A 22,313-nucleotide genomic window follows, 5' to 3' on the forward strand; every position below is an offset into this window, starting at 1 on the left:
AATTTGTTGAGCAACTAAATCAATCTTCAACAATTTTCCGCATGCACAACTTCAGTAGTCTAAATTTAAATGAAATTGATTTTTGAGCCACAAATCTTACAGATAGGCCTATGTGTGTGTGTGTATATAATAAGGAAACATTTTAAATGAATTGTATTTTCATACTTCTTATACCTCAAAATATAAAAAAAAATTCAATTTCAGCCACCCAATCACAGCTTGCAATTGAAAGTAATACCGTACTTTTCTTCGAAAAGTCAGTAAAATATAAAATTTTTTCTTGCAAAACGCAATCATAAGTCAAAATATGATATGCAGAAGTAACAACCATTATTAAATAAGTCATAGCTTTGTAGAAAGTTATTAATAATTTCAAAATTTAACTTGTATGTTATTTACAAAAGATTACGTATTCATCATCAAAAGTGGCTCAACTCGGTTGCGAAGAGCGTTGAAGGAAGCCAAATTCGAACACGTCAATGCCATAACAGCACGAGCGAGTTCTGTGTAAAATATTTAACGTACACTGATTAAAGCGCTCACGCTTAACTATCAATGATTATGAAATAACGAATAAGAGGGACGGATCTGAACCGCATTAGTCCAAGCACTCGGAACGACTGATTGATACGCAACAATAGTAACATACGCGTAATACCTTAAAAAACCATATTGAGTATATTTTGGGGTCAGTTTCCTTACCGTCATCTTAAAAAATTTCAAAGAATAACAAAACGGAAAATTATGAAGATTAGCATCAAATTGATAATTCGAAAAATGCGTTACGTTATATTATCGAATTTATTCGATCTCGTTAGTAACGAAATAAAAGTGTCGATAGTTACTGATTTTGTAATTGCGACAGTTGAGCAGTTTTACAGTCCAGAGTATGTAAGGTAATCTTGTGGTATTTGTGAGGTTAATGTGAGTGTTACCTAAATTAAATTTGGAAGTAGCCGTATTTTCAGAACTGAAAAAGAATTAGGTAATATTTTTATTTTTTCGGTAGTTATGAAATGAAATAGTTTTTATTTTCCCAAAATATTAAGTTATATGAATCATACGTTGATGTAATATTCATATTGTTACAATAATGCTGTTATAAAGCCGACATTATTATTTCAAAGGCGTATTAATCAACATGTTTGTGAATTTTTAATTCTTTTTTTTTTTAATAATTGCCGATTTTTTATAATTTTGTGAGCCCATTTAGTTTTACACCTTTCATTGTAAATTTAAACAGAATAACTTGAGTGCTTGTACACACTATGTACTATTGGAGCAATAATTTCGTCGAAAATACTCAGAATTATCAAACATTCTGCAAGAGGAAGCAATTAAAAAATTTGTTTCATGAACTTGTTTCTAATAATGAAACCCTTCTTAATCATTAAATTAAGCATTGTATTTTTGTGTTGGTGGTGGTATACTAAATGTAGCCACCAAACTCTTCAATATCAGTGTGGATAGAATTTTAATTATTTTTACAAATCTGTACCTGGGAGGCATACGGCACCATGCCCATTTTTATTGAAAATGAAGTTTTTATATCATCTATACCTACATGTTTGCTCGTTTTATATAACACTATTTTACGTGTTGACATTATTGAAATAGATCATTTTATCAAAACATCATGTGCCTTCTTTCTGAGAGGCATACAACACCATTTGGACATAGAGTTTTATGCCTCTCAAAAGTTATTTATACTTGTAGCACTATGTCCACATATTGTTGTCTGCCTCAAATGAACTTTTGTGGATTGTTCTGTAACTACTGGACATGATGTACTGGTTCTGTCCGCTATTTGTAAACAACTGCTTAAGATTGTTAATGTAAATTTGTGCTATAGTTTAGAGTTATTAGATAATATTTTTTTCATTGTGGTAATATTATTACAAATATTTATTATCTAGAAAATATGAATATTCCAGAAAAACTTATGAATGTATTAATTACTTCAGGAAACAAACCTGAAAGTGAAGGTAAGTGAAATTGTTATTTTCTGGTTTTGACTACAACCAAAAGACCTCCATGGCACTTTTGCAGTCACATTACAACTGATACTATTTTTAAAATTAAACCGATATTAAGTTTTAATCGAACATTGTCAATTACAATAAATGTTACCTAGTTCAGATTTTTACCTAAATAACTCAGTATTTATATTTAGAGGTCTTTGATTTTATCAAAGATTTTTAGATAATATTAATACAGTAAGAGCAGATAAACATGCAGTGACTGTAATTTTGCAGTAGCGTATATCATCATCATGTCTCAGTATGAAACAAATTGTATATGTGGCTATGCATTGTAAAAAATTAGCTGAATAATATGTGTTTGTTGCATATTGTAGCCTATGTGTGTAAAGATTTAAAGTATTACTGATGTATTTTTATTTGTTTGTGGTAATGTAATGTATACAGATATTCAAAATTAGGCCTATCTTCTTTTTTTTTTAATAATACAGCAACTTTTCACTTTGTGTCGCAGAACTTTGTCTTTAACATTAGTTTGTTTCTGACAGCCACCAATATAACAAAATTGTCTTGTAACAATGGTTATATTATTTTGATGTTATTATGTTCCTTTTAATAATAAACAAAAATCGTTACATATTAATGTTTCCTAATAAAACACTTCTAACATGTAGCAATAATAGGCAAAAATTACTATTTTTTTGAATATTAAGTATATACTTTAACCAATTTAAAATTGTTACTCGCCTGTTAGGGGAATCAAACCTTTTTTATGAGGGGGCACCTAATGTAGTGTTTTCCTGAGACCCAAAAGGCCTGGGAATTGTACACAAATTTTAGAATCAGAAAATTTATTAACCTATCTGGTTACCTTTAAAATGGGTATAAAATTCACCTGGAATGCCTATTTTTTTATTTTAAAAATAATCTTAATTGCAGCCAGATTTAAGAACTAAATGATTTTGCTTTACCATGTCATTTTTCAATTAAATTTTATTTCTCCTGCAAGAACTAAGTCAATATCTATTGATTGTAATCAGACTGTATTACAAAAAGGAATAAATTTAACTAGAAATACAAGTAAATATGATGAATTTGAAATTAATAGTGGTACGTTTCATTTTATATACCCCTAAATCCAATAAATAGATATTTTAAGATGTTAAAACTGCTGCATTTTTATTTTTCCTTGAGACAGTATCAAGAATGAAAAAAAAATTAAACTTTTCCTTAGCGGCAGAAGAAAAATATAGAAAAATGGATAGAAATATATTTTATTTGGATGAGACATGGGTAAATGAAGGCCACACCACTTCAAGAATTTGTTGTGATGTCGTATCACACGAAGTGATATGACAGTTACATCAGTAATAGTGTCGAGTTAGATTGGTAATAACAGAATTTCTGTCAGTATTATGGAGGGGGCCTGCAATCCAAAAAATAAAGGAAAACAATTAATTGTTGTACATATTGAAAATGAAAATGGATTTTTAGAGGGGGGATTACTCGCTTTTGAATCCAAAAAATCTGGAGACTACCACGATGACATGAACGGAGGTATTTTAGGAAGTGGTTTGAAAAAGTATTGTCATTATTACCTGAAAATAATATTGTAACGGACAATGCTTCGTACTGTAGTGTAAAACTGGAAAATGTTCCAAACAGTTCGTAGAGGAAACAAGAAATTGCTTTATGGCTGCAATCAAAAAATCCACTCTGGAGAAAACAGTTTAAAAGTAGAACTCCTTGAACGTGTAAAACACAATCGTGACAAATTTAATAAATTTTTAATCGATGATTTGGCTGAAATGAAAGGTCATACAGTGTTAAGGTTCCCCGTTATCATTGTAACTTTAATCCAATTGAGTTAGTGTGGAGCCAAGTAAAAGGTTATGTTGCCCGAAATAATAGTACACTTAAAATGAAAGACGTTAAAACCCTGCTTGAAAAAGGCATGAACGAGCTATCAACTGATAAGAGAAAACATTGCATGAAGCATGTTACAGAAGAAGAAAACAAAATGTGGGACTTAGATAATTTTGGTTAGTTTTTTATTATAAAAAATACAATATATATATATATATATATATATAAATATTTTAAACACCCATGTTTGGTAAGCTCACGCTCTCTCTCACTAACAATTTTATTGTTCATATTTCTTATTAATAAACAATTTTATCATTTGTATATATTGTGTATAAGTTATTTTGCACCATTAATAAATAATTCATATAATACTTGGGAAGCCTTGCTTCTGATGTGTGTCCTTGCATTGATGCACTAGGTTTTTTGTTGTAGCATAAAACAAACTTGTAAAAAAAATTTCCTCGTTATTCTTTGGCCAATGTACATTTTATTAGATATTTCATTGAAAATCATTTTTTTTTCAAGTTAGACCTTCATTTAAATGTCGTCATATTTTTTTATGAAGAATCAAGAATCGGCTAAATTTATGATGTTATCATTGAAAATGTTTTCACAGTTTCAATTAAATGTACAGATTTCAGTAATTGCTAGAAATTTTACTTTTAAAGAATTTGAATCAAGGTTTTATCTTTTATATTATTTTCTTTTATGGATTTCTATTATAAACTTCTTATTTATTAGTTTCATTCAGTCAGTATAGATGTGTACAGATTTTTATGCAGTTGATGAAGTTAACTGTTATAAGATTTCCATTCACTGCACCTTTTCTAGTGTAAGTTCTAATTAATATAAAAGGATCATTCTTTACTAATGCAGTCATATTTTGCAGGGTTCATTCCCTAGTTGTTTCTGTTGAATCCTCAAAAACAATAAGTTGATCATCTTACAAGTCTCACAATCACACACACATACACATATGTTTAAATAAATTTTAAAAAATTAAAAAAAAAATTGTACTATATACAAAATTATCAACTGCACGCTCTGTAATAATTATCCTATATTAGTAATTATTTTATATTAAAGAACAATGTTTGTTTTTTGGCAGTCATGTTTTTAAATTTTTAATATTTATCTCTTGTTTCCAGACAGATTTCATTCCCCCGTTTTTATCACAGAAAGGTGTGTCTTATCAGAGTGTTATGTTTTTGAACTTTTGTGATGCATTTTAAACACCCCTAGAGTGTCAATATTTGATATTTCTTAACAAAGTTTGTTGGGAAATTCTCCAAATACTCAATTTTTTTCACAGAATGTTCTGCTATTGGCTTAGTTGTTTTTTTTTTTAAATTTCTCTATCCATTTCATAATCACTTACCGTAATCAACTGCTTGTAAATTGAAAATATAATCTACAACATGTAAAACCATATTTTACAGTTTTGGGTTTGACAGCAAAGCTTAAATTTGTGAAAAAATTCACAAAAGTGGCCTTTGACTCTTGACTTAATTGTTTTTTGCTTGTGCATATGTGTGTTTACTTTGTTGTTTGCTTCCATGCTTTTTTTTCAGAAACTAAAAATTAGCTGTAGCTCATGGTTGAATAATGTAGACAGAATATTTTGTGAAAAGTCAGTAAATATTCTTTTATCTGTTCTAAATTAACCTAGTTCCTTACTTGTATGTGAATTATGTCTAAAAAAATGACTGGTAATTGTACATAACTCTCTTTCATTAATGTAAAATAATGTTTTGTAATATTACTACTTTCTAATATAAATAATTTTACTTGTAAAATATAGCAAGATACCATTCATTCAGAATCATAGTTTCTTTACTCCCATTATTTAGGCTTATTATTTGAAGAATAGGTAAGAAATTGCTTATATTGAAAACCAAATCATTGAAGGAAAAATACCATATGCAAAGTTATACATTATAAAAGATTTTATATGACAGTTATTCTTTTTTTTGTATGTTTGTTGTGGAACTTACTTTTTGGAATACTGTATTTTTTATACTCTGCCAAGATCTTTGATGTAATTTAAAGCTGTAGGTAGTGCTTCCTCTTTGTGTATTGAAATCTGATGTAGGGTTTTTTGTGTTGTTCTCTGTCATGAGCCTATCAAAAATAAAATAAACGAAAGTTGTTCATTTTATCTTATAAATTATAATTTTTGATTGTTTTATTCTTGTATATGATATAGAACAAGATCAGATAAAAAAAATAAGATACACATTGTTATTTTCTACTTTGATTACAGTGTTAGTACACCACAGATTAAACTAACTTATTCTAAGGTCAGAAAGGACTACTTTTGATGTGAGTCAAATCTAAAAACCATGCTATTTAAGTGGCAGGGTATGTAAATTTGTTTGTAACTACAAAGTAACACCAAAGTGTAAGTGTACTGTCTATTTAATAGAAATGCTACCATTTCATTGAGGTGTATAAATCCATGCCCAAAGTTTATTCTGTAAGACAAACAGAAGAATGATGATGTCTTTTTAATTGTTCATGGGAAATCTGTTATAGATTATTTTTTTCTGCTTGGACACATAATTTCAGAGGATAAAAAAATAAATTTGCTTTTTTTCACTTTTTGTGAACATAAAATAAGCCACCATCCTTTAAACTAATCCCCTGATTGGGAGTCTTATTCTTTAAAACTTTGGGGGTTGGCATCCCCATGGACCTAGCTTCTGCAGCTTTTCTTCCCACCACTACACGCTGAGCTGCAAAACATTTTACACTACACATACACTATATCGAAAACACTACACAATTTACAATGTATACCGTTACACAACTACGCAACCACATCCAACACTATCTCTTCTTACACTTACGCGACACCTTACGAAACACAACCGTAACCCAAGGTGGCAAATATTGTGTCGATTGGTGCATGGCTCTACGTACTGAGTCTCAAATGATGTCCTCTGGGCAAACCCAGTTGTATTTAGCTCTAGCTCCAGGAAGTATGCGCTCTGCTGGAGTGGTCCATTCAATCTCCAGTACTCGTGGGAACTGTATGGAAATTTCAAACAATAGTCTCTCTGTGGTTGTTGGTCCACCCAAAAAACCAGCAAACCAGGGAGTAAAAAAAGAAACTTTGACAGACGTCTGCTGAAGATCTAGCCAATAATAAAATGAGAAATGTTACTGAGAGGGTTAAATTCTGCTGTATCAGGTTCTTGGTACTAAACCCATCGGGTTGGTCTAGTGGTTAACGCGTCTTCCCAAATCAGCTGATTCGGAAAGTCGAGAGTTACAGCGTTTAAGTCCTAGTAAAACCAGTTATTTTTACACGGATTTGAATACTAGATCGTGGATACCGGTGTTCTTTGGTGGTTGGGTTTCAATTAACCACACATCTCAGGAATGGTCGAACTGAGAATGTACAAGACTACACTTCATTTACACTCATACATATCGTCCTCATTCATCCTCTGAAGAATTATCTAAACGGTAGTTACCGGAGGCTATACAGGAAAGAGAGAGGTTCTTGGTACTAAGTTATAAAGAGGAAGGTAAATCTTTTGCTAAGGTGTCTGCCTTCCTGATTAATAAGTAATCACAGCTTGTTCTCCAAAATCTGTAAAAATACTTAGAAGTGGTGCCCTCCTGATTGAAGTATATGATGTAGAAAACTCGTAGCCCTTAAATCTATAGGGAAGGATGCAGTGACAATGAAACCACTTAGGTCGCTTAATTTTAGCAAGGGAGTAATCTTTTGCCGTGACTTAGCCGAGGTTTATTTGCTTGAAACCACAGAAGAATTGTCACTGCAGTCAGTCACATCTGTGCAGAGAATTATGGGAAGGGAGAATGGTGATGATGTTCCAACATCGATGCTATTCGTACCTTTTCTAGTCCAATCGTTCCTAACCACATAAATGTTGGTTACCTTTCGGTCCGTGTGTGCACATATATACCAAATCCCAGATGCTGCTTCTAGTGTCAAGTGCCTATTGTGGCTGTACTGTACATGATGAGATCACATGTGCTGAGGCAGAAAGATGTACAAATAGTAAAGGTTCACACTCGGCAATATCATGAGAATGCCTTATTTTTAAAGAAGAAATAGCAGTTTTGAAAATTTGTACTGAGCAGAAAGTGTCTTTTTCTTTGGCATATCAACAATAAGAAATTCAATGAGCAAGAGTAATACTTTTCAACTTGGTATTAGTTTTGTACAAGCTGCCTCAAACAATATACAAAACTAGAAGAAATGCGCATCGTGTAATGAACTAACCAAATTGATAGAGGCTTTGTCAGAACAAGTAAAATCCCTCATGGCTTCGATTACAGCATTGAGTACTGGCAAAAAGATAACTTCTGGCAGAAAAATTGTTGGTGGTTTATGTTGTTTGTGTTTCATTGATTGCATCGACAACTAAAGTTGCTGCTCTACCAATTACGCAGCAAATAATCAAACAAACAGTTAAAGTTTTTGCTGCACCAATTATGCAGCAAACAAACAAGATCCCCTTGAAGGGATCAAATAAAACATCATCACCTGGAATGACATCTCCATTCAACCAGGTTTCCAAGTCTCCTCCACCATTTCAAAATTTCTACAAGGATATGGTGGAGGAGGAATTGTCCAAAGAAGCAGAGCCCTTCTTGAAAGTATTAAAATCCAAAAAGAAACACCAGATAGTATTTGATAAATGATTGCACGCAGAGTTTTTATGTATTATACAAAAAAACTATTACCTTTGGCTACAAAAATTATTCACTGGAATGTTTGTGTTTCTTGCCGTGAGGATGTTGAAATCTGACTAAAGGAAGAAAATCCTCTAATAGTGTGTCTGCAGGAGGCTCACTTCTGTCCCCAGAATGATATGCCCTTTCACTGAAATGTTTGCGAAAGATGCAACTATCAAACTGAGGGCAGAGAACATGAAGATATGGCTGTTTTCCTAAAGGAAGTAGTGTTAGCCACTTGGATACCACTGCATACAAACATCCTTGCAGTCTTGGTGAAGATAATGGCACCATTTAAAATGAATATCTGCAACTTATACCTGCCTCCTAATTCTGATATCAGTGAGAATGATCTTTGCGGTCTGATTTCCAGATTCCTGTACCCTATCTAATAATTGGCAATTTCCACACCCACCACCATTCTTGGGACTCATCAGCATGTTCTTCTTAGGGAAGGATAGTTTATCAACTGAGGTAGAACATAGATCTTTGCTTATTGAACGATGGATCATGCACGTTTGTAATAGCTTCGTGCATCGATCTGTCATGTTCAGCATCACAATTTACATGTATTCACTGGCGCATTTCCAAAAACCTTTTTTGGAAGTGATCACAGACCGGTTATTACCTTGGTCGGTGGTAGTGATTTCCCTCACAGTCTGCTACGCAGATGGGTGGGAAGGCAGACTGGATCGGGTACAAAGATTGTTTTAGCCAGTACGATGAAAGTGGTGATGTTATCCATCAACTTTCCGTGTTTGCATATCTAATACTTGATTGTGCAAATGAAATTATCCCCCTAACATCTGGAAAACATGGCTTTCTGTTCCTTGATGGAACGATGAATGCAGAAGGATCGTCACAGGGCGTTGCATAATTTCAATTGTAGGTCTATGACAGAATGCTCTGTGCCTACCTAACACTCAACGGCTGTACGCCATCGAGTGTTTTGGTGTGCTAAGCGGAAATCATGGCTGAACTATGTCGACACCATTTCAGACAACTCCATCATTGGTTATTTGGAGAAAGGTATGAGCCATGTGTGGACCAGGACAATCTCCACTGATTGGATTCCACAATGAAAATCAAATCAATTGGACAATCTCCACTCCGCTGATTGAACTAGTAACTTACGGCGTTCTCGTTACTGTGTACATTGATGTGCACATCAATCTGTGCACATTTGGTTGCTCGTTTAGATTAGTTTCATTAACATCATCCTACTGTCCTGAGTTATAAGATATAAGTTGCAGGTAGAAAGGTGTGCCTATATTATCGGAGATTCACAAAATGAGTTAAACATTCCCTTAACTCTTGATGAGCTAACGTATACTATGAAAACTTCTTATAACACTTCCCCTGGAAGTGATAATATCAGGTTCAGTATATTATCTCACTTGCCGAATAGTGAATTATGACATACTTTGTCTCTTTACAATAAAATATTCTCTGACCAGGTGTTTCCAGATTCCTGGTCAGAAGCATTGGTTAACCTCATACTGAAATCTGGAAAGGTAAATCATGCCCTTCCAGTTATTATCCTATATCCTTGACCAGTACCCTGTGCAAGTTGATGGAACATATGGTAAACATCGTCTAGTGTGATACCTTGAGAGAAATGCTCTAATTGCCTTTGAACAATGCAGTTTCCGTCAAGGTAGATTGGTGGTTATCGAACATGTAGTTGCCTTGAAATCTGTTATTCAAAACGCCCTCCTACTTTACCAATGCCTGGTTGCAGTATTTTTTGATTTGCAAAAGGCATATAACACAGCTTGGTGAAGAGGAATCCTAAATAAACTATATGAATGGGGTATACAAGGAAATTTCCTTGCATTTGTCAAGGGTTTCCTCTGCAGTCGGTCCTTTCAAGTTGGAGTTGGAATGATGACATTGAAAAGTTTCACACTAGAAAACAGAATACCACAGGGAAGTGTCCTAAGCGTTACCTTATGTGCAATAGCCATAAATAGTATAATAATAAACTGTGTGAAAACCCGTTAGGTGTTCTTTATTTGCTGATGATTTTCAATTTATGTAACATCTAGAACTTTAGCTACTAGCGAGAGGCTGCTCTAAAATAGAATCACCCGTTTAGATAGGTTTAAAACAACTGGATTTACATTTTCTCTGGAGAAAATGAAATGCATCTGCTTTTCATGCTTCAGGGAAGATACTGGCCCTCAAGTGTTTTTACATGGTGAACCAGTTGAAGCATGTATAGGGTTAGATTTTTGGGAATGTGATTTGACCAAAGACTAATGTGGTGAGTAACACATATAAAGGAGCTGAAGTTAACATGTTTAAAAATACTGGACATGCTGAGAGCTTTATCTTATACATGATGGGGAGCTAATAGAGTATGCATGTTGCCCTTCTACCGAGCTCTAGTCCATTCCCGCTTGAACTACAGCTGTGTGACATATTCATCCTCTCAGTCCGCCACTCTTAGAATACAAGCTTCAGTCCATTACTCATTCATCTGTCTTGCTATAGGTACTTTTTCTTAACCCCGTTTTGGTAAAATCTGCTGGAGGAAAGTGATGCGCACAATTTCTTTCTAATAAATGGAGTCAAATGATTTACACTTGAAATTTGTGTAAATTTCATTTGCACAATGAAATCATCCAACGTTTGATTCGGTATTCTCTAACCAACATCTGATTCGATACCAAGAACAGCCGAGATCTACTGCTTCACTAAGCATCAAAGCTCACCACCTTTTCTCTGCTCTAAATATACATTACCTCCAGTCCTTAATGTTGCTCCATGTTCTTAATCCTCTTGGCAGTCTTCTGTTGTTAATTATTCTTTGATCTTAATCAACTTAATAAAAAGAACACGAATTCAGTTATTGTACAAAACTAAATTTATAATATTAGAAATAGCATGAATCCTGATATTACAGTTTATATGGACAGTTCTAGAAATGTTAATTTGGTTGGTTGGCTAAACATATATGTTTAGCCCTCCCAGTATCACCAGTATTTTCATCACAGAACTGTATGCCATTAATAAAGCCTTACATATGGTTGGCCTTACATATGGAAATTTTGACATGTTCTTGTTTGCTCAGATTCCATGAGTGCCTTACAGTCAGTGATGTATACTCCAGACACCCTATTGTTTGTGAGATTCAGTGTGTTCGCAAATGACTAGTTGTAATACAACAGTGAGCCTTTTGCTGGATCCTCAGCCATACAGGAATTTCAGGCAATGAGTGCACTGACAGTGGGCCAAAGAGGCTTGTCCTCAGCCTCTTTTTACCAGGTGCGTTTCTTCTAACGATCTTGTGTTTCCTGATGAATGGTAAATTGAGAGAGATATTACCATGAACTTTACCCATTTAAAAACACTTTCACCTTGGAGTTCCTTATGCAGAAACAACTGTCAAGAGGAGGTTATTATCTGCCGTTTGTGAATAGGGCACACTAGGCTCACTCGAGGATATCTGATGACTCAGACACACCAGTTTGTGCTCGCTACAATTGCCAACTGACAGTGTAAGACATCCTTGTGGATTGTATCTGTTATGCGGCATTGTGTTGCAAGTTCAAACTAGGGGCTAACATGCACACAATTTTGGGGAATAGTGAAGTGTTGTTGTCTTCTGTTTTATAATTTCTTAGAGCCGTCTGTTTATATTTAAATATATAAATTACTGTAACGTATTCCAGATATTCATGCCATTTGTTGTAATGCAGATTGAGATTTTTTTATTTTTCAAGATATATAAAGTGACATCTTTATTTTGTTATTTTGCTTTTAGTATGCATTACAGGCTTTTAAAGACGTATTTTTGCTTGTTGGGGGTTTTTAGTTTTTAAATTATTTTTAACTGTCCAGCTTTTGTAGAACAAATATCATACCTGGGCGATGTTAACACAAAAGTGTTTTTTGCCCTGAAAAAACCATAAAAACAAAATTAACACCATAAATTTTCAGAGCCAAATTTTGACAATTTAGAAAATGCTTAATGGAGGAGATATTGTTTAGTATTGATGAGTAGAATATTCAACAAAAAAACAGATATTGAAAATGCCAGTTGCTAACCCATTTTTTTATATTTAAATTTGGTTATTGAAAACAAGAAGGAATAAATAATTCTTAAGACACATTACTTATTAATAGAGAGTACACTTGTTGGCAAGATGAATATTTAATTATAATTTACTACTGTGAACTTGTATGTGGGTCGTAATCCTGAAGTTCTTTATATCTTGTAGACCTATTTATTTAATTTGCACTCAGCGCTGTATATGGAATGGTTTAATTTGAAGCACTGTGTGCAAAATGTAGCTTCTTTAGCAGTTCTTTGTAGGCCATTACCTCCAGGAAAATTACTTTTAGAAAAGGAATAGAAGAAATGGCTCTTGTGAATTTTTTTTATGTTAATTACTTTTATTATAGTCTTTAGTATATTCATAGCCTTTGTAATTCTCTGAGAATTCTAAATTTCATGTTAAACGCCATACACTTTCATTATTGTTCTCGCAGGCTCTCAGAATTTAAAATAAGCTTTTGGTTTTCATCGATAATACATAAGCTTTACCAATATCAAAATTGCATTCAATTAAACTCTAAAAGTAATGTAATAATGGACTAATATAATGAAACTAATGCAATAAAGAAAAGAATTTATATGAGTATTTAAAGTAATTAGGTACATACAATATGGTAACACTATTAATGCATAGTACTGCTCGCCCAGTTAGACAGTGTCTTGTCAGAAATCAGAAATAAATTAACAACATTACCAGCTGGTTACAGAAAATTTCTCAGTGGCCACATATTCCTGATGATTATCATTCTCAACCAATTATATAAGACATTGTTGTAAATTCCTGACTGTCAGGGTTAATCCCAAGTGTTTATAATACATTAGTATAATTCACATTTATTGTTATTAGTATGTACATTTAGTGTAATTTGTAATAAAGGAAAAAATTGATTTTTTCACCTTTAAAGATAAATAAAGCAAACTAGAAATAATAAAAACAATTATAAAAATTGAAAAACATGACTGCTAAACAAAAAATAAATAAATTGAAGTTTAAAAATGACAATAAATTGGAACTAAAATAAAGAAAACAAGGTATGGAAATAAAGGAATATACATTGCATAATGTGCAATGTTTAATAAATAAAATAATGGGTGATCAATCAAGACAGTTTTAATCTGTTTAAATATATTTTTCATGTTGTAGAAATATCAGGCATTTAAGGTTATCTAATGATAACTTTTCATCAGGTCTTTACATTGATAAGAAAATTTTGTCAAACAAAAATATTTTTGTTTAATAATAATCGTAATAATAATTTTGTCCTTCAACAAAAATATTTTAAAGAGCAATCGGGCTCTTTTATGTAGAATAATTACTGTTCAGAGCTCTTTCTTATAGTACAATTATTGTTCAGTGCCCCCCATCATTAGAAAACCTTAAATGGCTGCTATTTCTACAGCATGAAAAATACTGTAAAACTGTTGATTGGTCACCCATTATGTTATTTAATTAAATACTGTATAACGATGTTAGTCCTTTATTTCTTCCTTAAGTTGATTTATTTTTTTTAGTTTGATTTATTGTGGTTTTTTTTAGTTCATTTTATTTATTTTTTGGCAGTCATGTTTGTTAATTGTTATTGTGTTTATTATATAATTCCTTTTAGTGATCATTGACAAAAATTCATGATTCGAAAACTTACGGGTATAATGTATTTAACTTACTGATCCAAATGAAGAAACTCTAAACATTTCAATTTATTTATTTAATTGGCGTATATAACAATCTAAACTTACAAATTTATCAAGTGATCGTGCAGATCATACAGCAATTTTCTGCGATCCACACAATTAATGGCTAAACTCTCCAATTTTCTCATGCAACTCAGTGCTATTAGTTACTTTGGCCCTTGGCAAAGATGAAAGTGCTCATGTCTACAACAGCTTTATCTAGGGTAGTCCATTGTAGATTATTACACTATTACAGCCCAGCACAATATTAGTGGCAGCATACGATATGCTGTTCCTTTTGCACAAAATGAGGTTTGTTTTTTGCTGTCCCCCTAAACCATCAAATTCGACAATAGTGGGCGTGACCCTCAATCCAATGCCGACAGCATTATTTGTAATCATACTGTCATCAAATTTTACAAAGACCTTTCGTGGGAGGTCGCTGGGCTCAAGCTGATCTCAGTGTAGCTTGCCACTTAATTTTTCTAAAGATATTGGTTAATTTTTGTTCTGGTTTGGTTCCATCGTGATTTTGTATTACACTAGCAAATACCCTGTTTGAATTTTGAAAATTGGAAGATTGGTTGTGAAGATTAACAACATTTCTGAATAAACATGATCTGTACCTGATGCAAGCTAGTCGTCAACTAACCTAACGAATACCCCGTTTGAATTTTGAAAATTGAATGATTTTTTGCAGAGATATTCTAAGACCATCCCACTGCATCTCCCAAAACAATGCCCCAGGGGCAACCAGTTTGTTACCAGTTGATGGTGATGATTGGTCTAGCCTTACATTAGGTGCTTGCATCAGATCACCAGTCTAACCTCACAAGTAGTCCCCATGGAAAGCCCATTATTATTAAACAGGAATTTTTCAATTTGTTTAATTTTATTTAATGTAAATTTAATTCTATTATTTTTGTAATATTCATTCAATTGATTTGAATTATTCACTTCAAACCCAGCTAGTAAGGTGAGACTCACAGTTCATTAATTCAGTTCATTTAAGGGTTTGTGTTTCAACCGGCAAATCTACTACATATATATTTTATATATTCATATACAGAATGTTTCTAAAATGGTGGGCTGGCTATACTTTTTCAGATTCTACTTGCAAAACTAAACAAAAAATACCCATAGGAAAACTGGCAATTTCTCCTTCATTTTCCCCTGTCCACCATTTTGTTATTTTTTTATAAAAATTTGTATTTCAAGTTTGGATAGATGAATCACATTAATATCTGGTAATCATCTTTGTAATAAAGTTTTTAAATTAGCAAAAAATCAGGATTTTGCACAAAAAAAATACCTTTGCAAATTACAAAACGGTAACCATGTTTATTTTTCAATCTGTTATAGCTCTATAAATATTAGTTTTATCAAAATGTATGTTTTGCTAAAATATTAAGCCTTTTATTTTGAAGAAAATGACATTTTAGTTTTTAAAATCTGTTAACAAGTAGCTGAGTTATGGCAGAAAATTTATGTTGTAATTTTGTGTCTGTTTTCATGCCCTCCATTTATGTACAATTCGATTAAATATTTTTTTTTATTGTTACTTCTAGTATTGTATATTAATATCAATTTAAGTAATAATTTTCTCACAATAATAGGCCTAATAATTAAATAAAACAAGTACTTGTGATAATTTTACATTAATAGAACATAATAGAACATTAGGTGTATTTTTTTTTTTTTAAATAAACAGTTAACAATTGTTAAAAGTTACAAGAGATGCTCAACACAAGTCTCCAGTCTTTTTCAGAGAGATTGTCTTAACCTTTCAGAAATTCTGGGAGTATTCCTAATTTCTTGAAGTCCATTTTGGATCCTTTGTTGAAGATCCTCAGTGTTGAGTATTGGTGTTGAATATGTTTCAAATGGCCTCACAGGTATAAGTCAAGAGGGTTTAAGTCAGGTGATCAGACAAGCCAGGGCACTGGCCCTCTGCAGCCTATCTTCTTTTCATGGAAAGTTTCATGCAGGAAGTCAGATACTTACTAACTGAAATGTGCTGGAGCCCCATTTTGGTGAAAACATATCATTTCCTTTTAATTGTAGAGGTAGGTCTTCCAACAAATGCGGGAGATTTTCAGTCAAATGAGCTAGATAATTTTCCCCATTTAAATGATTTGGTAGAATGACAGGACCCAAAAGATAGTCATTAAAAATACTTGCCCATATGTTCAGGGAAAATCTTTGTTGATGGCTACTTGGAAGGGACCATGAGAATTCTTTTTCCTCCAGATATTTTGGTTGTGATAGTTTTGAACACCATTCCCGTTGAAAGAAGCTTTATCTGTGAACAGAATCCTTGCCAAAAATAAAGGGTCTTCAGATAATATTCTTCGAAACCAGTTAAGAAAGCCAGTCTCTGTGGAAAATTATCGGCAGCCAGCCCCTGTACGTGCTGCAAGTAATAAGTATAAAGACAGTTACCATTTAATCTGGCACACAGTCACGTTGTCCACATCTTCTTGTATTGTCAGAGAACATCTACTTTTATCAGGGGATTCTTCCACACGATTCAGAGTTCTTCTAATTCAGTAGTCCTTGTACTTCTTGGTCTACCACAGTCATGATTCCCTGGTGTAATGAACATGTTTCCTTAAGCCGTATGTAAAGTCCTTCAAAAGTTCTTTCATCTGGCATACGTCTTTTAGGAAATCTGTTTCATACAGTCTTTTTGCTTCTGCTCTGTTGCAGTTTGCTTAACCATACATTAAATACTTGTCACATATTTCCGCCAAAGAATATTCAAACTCCTTGAAGATAAAACAACAAAACTTAAAAAAATAAACCAATGACATTGAATGTTAAACAAACACTCACAAGTAAAAATGAGTTTAAATTACTTTAAAATCATATGATTTTGTTTTTAGATAATGTGCATTGCATTTTTACATTGTTAACATGATCAGTAGTAATAGTCGCTATGTAAAACTTCTCAAAAGTGAAAAATTAATATAAATTGTTTTATTATTTTTTAATATTCAATTTTATTGTGAGAAAATTGTTACTTAATTATATACTAATTTACAATTCTAGAATTAACAATTAACAGTTAATATTTAATCGAATTGAATGTAAAGTGAAAGACATGAAAACAGACACAAAATTACATCAATTTTTTGCCATAACTCTGCTATTTTTTAACCAATTTTAAAAAGGAAAATGTCATTTTGTTCAAAACAAAAGGCTTAATATTTTAGAAAAAACGTACATTTTGATAAAACTAATATTTATGGACATATAACAAATTGAAAAATAAACATGACTGTATTTTTTAATTTGCGAAGGTATTTAAGTCCTGATTTTTTGCTAATTTTAAAACTTTATAAATAGAAACACTTACCAATTAGTAATGTGATTTCTCTATCCGAACTTGAGATATAAATTTTTATATAAAAATAACAAAATGGCGGACAGGGATGAACGAAGGAGAAATTGCCATTTTTCTTAACGATATTTTTCGTTTAGTTTTACAAGTAGAAAAAGAAAAAGTATAGTCAGCCCACCATTTTAGAAACACCTTGTATTTAAAGATATAAATATACATATTTATATAGCCTATGAAACTCTCAGTAATGTAAGGATTCCAATGCGGGTATATACATGTAAATTGGTTGAGCTGTTATGGTGAAACAAACATACATACACACACCCTGAATACATTACACTCCTTTTTGAGCAGTTGTGTAAAAATTGGCATGGCATGTAATAAAACTATAAAATAGTCACCATATAGTGATGTTCTTATGTACAGTTGTTGATCTAACCTCTTCTCTAGCCTTTTAAAAATTGACTGTTAACTGCAGTTCTTTATGATTTATTTATGAAACAATAATCAATTGTATGTAAACAGATTTTAAAATATTTAAACAATCATTGTAACACCAGAAGTGGAACAAGTATGTTGTAAAAATTCATAGAACAACATTTGAATGTAAGCAGTCTTCTGTAGGTTAAAATTTATGGAAAAATTGTCAGCAACATTTGGTATCTTTGATTATAAAAATATTTTATAAAAAAGCTAAAGCAATTTTAAATGTACAAATTTTTTCAGTCCCCAATCATAAGTAATTTCATTAGTTGTAGGTTTAGGATATTAGAGGATTAGTCTAAATTTTGATTTAAGTTAACTTTTGAATTGGCTTGTATTGAGAATTAAGCTGCTTGGAATGGTATAAAAAAGAATTACTTTATTTTTTTTTTTTAATGTAATTTGCACAACATTCTCACTAGATAGCTGTTCAGTCATTTAAATTCTAGACTTATTTTGAACCCCCTGTAGAGTTATTCACCTTGTCTTGAAACTTAGATGCATCAATACATTTTGTATTGATTATACCTTATATTGATACATAGGGAATAACGATTTAAAAACATTGTTTGCAAACTTAAAATGTTGCAAGTTAACATGTACAACATTCATTTCTAATAAATGAGTAGCCGCAGAAATATTTCAACTAATAATTTAAGTACACTTTAAATTGTTATACTAATATAATTTTACTTCTGAATAAAATATTATTTTATATTTTTATTACAATAATATAAGAGAAACATTTTAGTTTTTATCTATTAACTATTAATGCATTTTTTCAGATTGAATTCTGACAATTATGGGTAGTTCTGGTGATGAAAAGAATGAAATACTACTTAATGTAGGGTTTATTGGTGCTGGGAACATGGCTAAAGCCATTGGAGAAGGACTTATAAATGCAGGTGAACAATTTTACTTAATATTGATATTAGGCTATTTACATAAATATGTGATAATATTACAATAGATGTTACAAAGAAATATTACTGTTGAGGTGATGTGTTTATAAATAACATAAAATCTAGCTGTTTATAAATTAATTGCAATAATATACTGTGTTTCAGAATGAGTAATGGGTTTTTAAAGCTACCTAATATTTCTCAAGTTTCACATACACTGATTATACATGAAGTGAAAGAACAACTCAAACAGTTTTAGCTGTGCACAAGCTCATAAACTGTTTCCTGTACCTTCTGCTTGAAAGTGTTAGTAGCAAAGATGGCAACCCCCCAACAGAAAGCATTCTGTGTTTTTCAGTTTGCAAAGTATTAATCTGTAATTATCATTCAACGTCCTATTCGTTTGAAGTTCTGTTGTGGTCCCCCAAGTGACATTCATAGATGGTGTAAACAAATGAAACCACTTGCTGTACTTGTAAAGGGAAGAGTACAGGTCGACCGAGTGTGTCCAAAGATAATGTTGAACGCGTAAGAAAGTTTTTTGTGCATAGTCCTAGGAAATCCGTTAGGAAGGCTAGCTGTGAATTAGTAATTCCAGTGACGTCTGTGTGGAGGGTTTTAAGGAAACGCTTACAACTGTGTCTATATAGTTTGCAGCTGTTACAAGCTGTAAAGCCTAAATATTATGGTTTGCGTGCTAACATTGCAGATGAAATGATGCACCGTGATGATGAAGACTTCCTTTATGGTGTCATATTCAGTGATGACTCAACATTTCATGTGAATGGAAAAGTAAATACTCATAATGTGCCTATCTGGGGATCAGAAAATCCTCACAAAATATTGCAATGTGAATGAGACTCCCCAAAACTGAATGCTTTTTGTGTTATTTCCCAACAGCAAGTTTACAGGCTGTTCTTTTTGCGGAAGCATGTCTGTCTAGAATGAATTAACTATCTTGATATGCTACAATTCTTGCAATACGAACTGCAGAACTTTATTTGGCAACAAGATGGTGCACCTCCTCACTGGCATAATGCTGTGTATGTGATTGGTTGAATGAAATTTTCCCTGATCACTGGATTAGTTGCCAGCGACCAGTGGACAGGGCTTGTCTGATTCAATGTGATTTTTATCTTTGGGGGTTCATAAAGGATCAAATCTATGTGACACCGTTAACCAACTGACCTAGCCGATTTGAGACACAGGATTGAAGCAGCTGTCGCATCAGTTACTCCAGACTTGTTGATTAAAGTATTGAATGAACTCTCACCCAGAAGTGTGCTGTGTGACAAATTGTGCTCATTTGAACACTTATAGTAAAAACTATAGTCAACAATAAAAAGTGTTGAGTTGCTCTTTCATTTCATGTATATTATTTATCAATGTAAGTAAAATTTAATAAATATTACATAGCTTTAAAACCCCAACATTCATTTTGAAACACATGGTACTAGTAGTAGTGGTAGTAGTATGAGTTTTAATTCTAATGATTAATTATTTTATAAATCCTGAAATACTCTAATGATACTGTGTAATAGAGAAAAATTAATGACATCGTTCTTTGGAGTAATTAACAATGATTAACTTCATGTCAGAAATTCATCCTGATGACTTCCCAACACAGTGGGATTTGGAAATCAAAATTCTAGGTGAACAAATAATGAATCTTTCGTGGTAAATATGTAATGAACTTCCCCACACTAAGGTTATTCCCAGGATCTTAGTATACAAAATTCTTCATTTTATATGTGAATTTATCTTTGTGGTGTATTAAGATTTAATAATTAGTTTAAAAAAATGGTAATTTCCACATCCCTAATACCCTTGTTTAATAAATAAATTTAAATTGTTTATAAGTTAAAAAACAAAAAAAATTGAGAATTCAAAAAACACTTATATGTTGTACATGTAGTTGCATTCATCAAGCATGTATATCTTGCATATGCTTGCACTTGGTCACACCCTGATGAAAACATCTACATATGTAATTATGGATATTTAAGCTTTTGTATTTATTTATTACTATTTCATGTATTTTACTTTTTTTTACATCGCTTTTATAAACATAATACAGATAAATTTTTTTTTATATTATCAAATAAAACATTTAAGGAAATGGAAAGAAATGGCAAGTTACATTCAGTTAAACATTTTTATGAGACTTGGTCTGCATTGCCTTTTGTTATTGATTTTTGCCACCCGTAGAACTCTCCTTTTCTGATTACCAATTCAATTGTACAGCCATTTGTTTTTCATTTGCAGTGAACTAATTGTTAACAAAAGTAAGCATTGTAGTTCACCTATCAATAAATTTGCTGTTAACTCATTTTCAGCTACCACCTTCCCTTTTATTGGCTAACTGCTAAGACTTTAAGTTTGACAATCATGTAGAGGTTCTGCTGGCATATTTTTTCTGCAGTTTGTTGCTAGTAGTAGCTATATTTTAATACTAACCTCTTCAGGAACTTGGAGGAAATTAGATTTTCATTTGACTAGGGAAGGAAGTCTTTCCCTAATTAAGAAGTTTCACTGTTTTTTTTCTCACTTGAGGTTATATCACTTTTTCATTACATATGTTTTCATATTATTAAGCAGTTTTGTAATAGATCAACTGTTATTACTTATATGGTGACTTATGTTTTCTTGTTTTATGGCTGCCCATGCTTTTCCTTTACTCTTCAGCTTTCAGGCACAGAAGAGATGTTTATTGCAGGGTTTGTTTTGCTCATCAGAATAAAAAAGGGTTTCTTAAAAGAGGGTAAAAAAGTTGTTTCTTTTCTCATTCTTCTTTTTATTCTCTTGAATTCTTGTTTTCTGATAGTACACATAAAACATATATATATATATATATATATATATATATATATATATATATATATATAAAACACTAGGTGTATTCTTATATATGGAAGTGTTCTGACTTTCAATCATCAGGCAGATTCCAGAAACAGAATTTACTCTTGATACACACGATTAAAAACTGAGTAAGTACTCAACAATAAATCCTCTATTGAAGGAAGTATATAATTTCAAGTGAAAGCAATATTTCTGTATTATGTGAGTAATATATGTCTTTTTAATATAAGAAAACTACATTGTACCAGGTGATCCAAAAAGGACTTAACAACTTTAAAAACATGTAGACATTTATTTAGATAACTTAAACAGATTTGGTTGAGGTCTCGTTTTATAGAAAAGTATATCAAGTTTGTCACCTTACATTCACTTTGGTACAATGTGGTATCGATTTGTAATACCTAACGGTGATAAATAGCATCTTTCCACCT

At 32.0% G+C, this 22,313-nt stretch overlaps 1 protein-coding gene across 1 annotated transcript in view; it reads left to right on the forward strand.

The window, feature by feature from the left end:
• Positions 1-825: 825 nt before the first annotated feature.
• P5cr (Pyrroline 5-carboyxlate reductase) overlaps positions 826-22,313 on the forward strand; it is a 65,728-nt gene continuing 44,240 nt past the window's right edge. The window contains exons 1-2 of the mRNA XM_075358107.1: positions 826-985; positions 18,907-19,026. Of these exons, the coding sequence (XP_075214222.1) occupies positions 18,924-19,026 (103 nt within the window). The 5' untranslated portion in view covers positions 826-985; positions 18,907-18,923. The remainder of the gene's footprint in view (positions 986-18,906; positions 19,027-22,313) is intronic.

The sequence above is a fragment of the Lycorma delicatula genome, chromosome 1 (assembly GCF_047948215.1).
Source record: "Lycorma delicatula isolate Av1 chromosome 1, ASM4794821v1, whole genome shotgun sequence".
Taxonomy (NCBI): domain Eukaryota; kingdom Metazoa; phylum Arthropoda; class Insecta; order Hemiptera; family Fulgoridae; genus Lycorma; species Lycorma delicatula.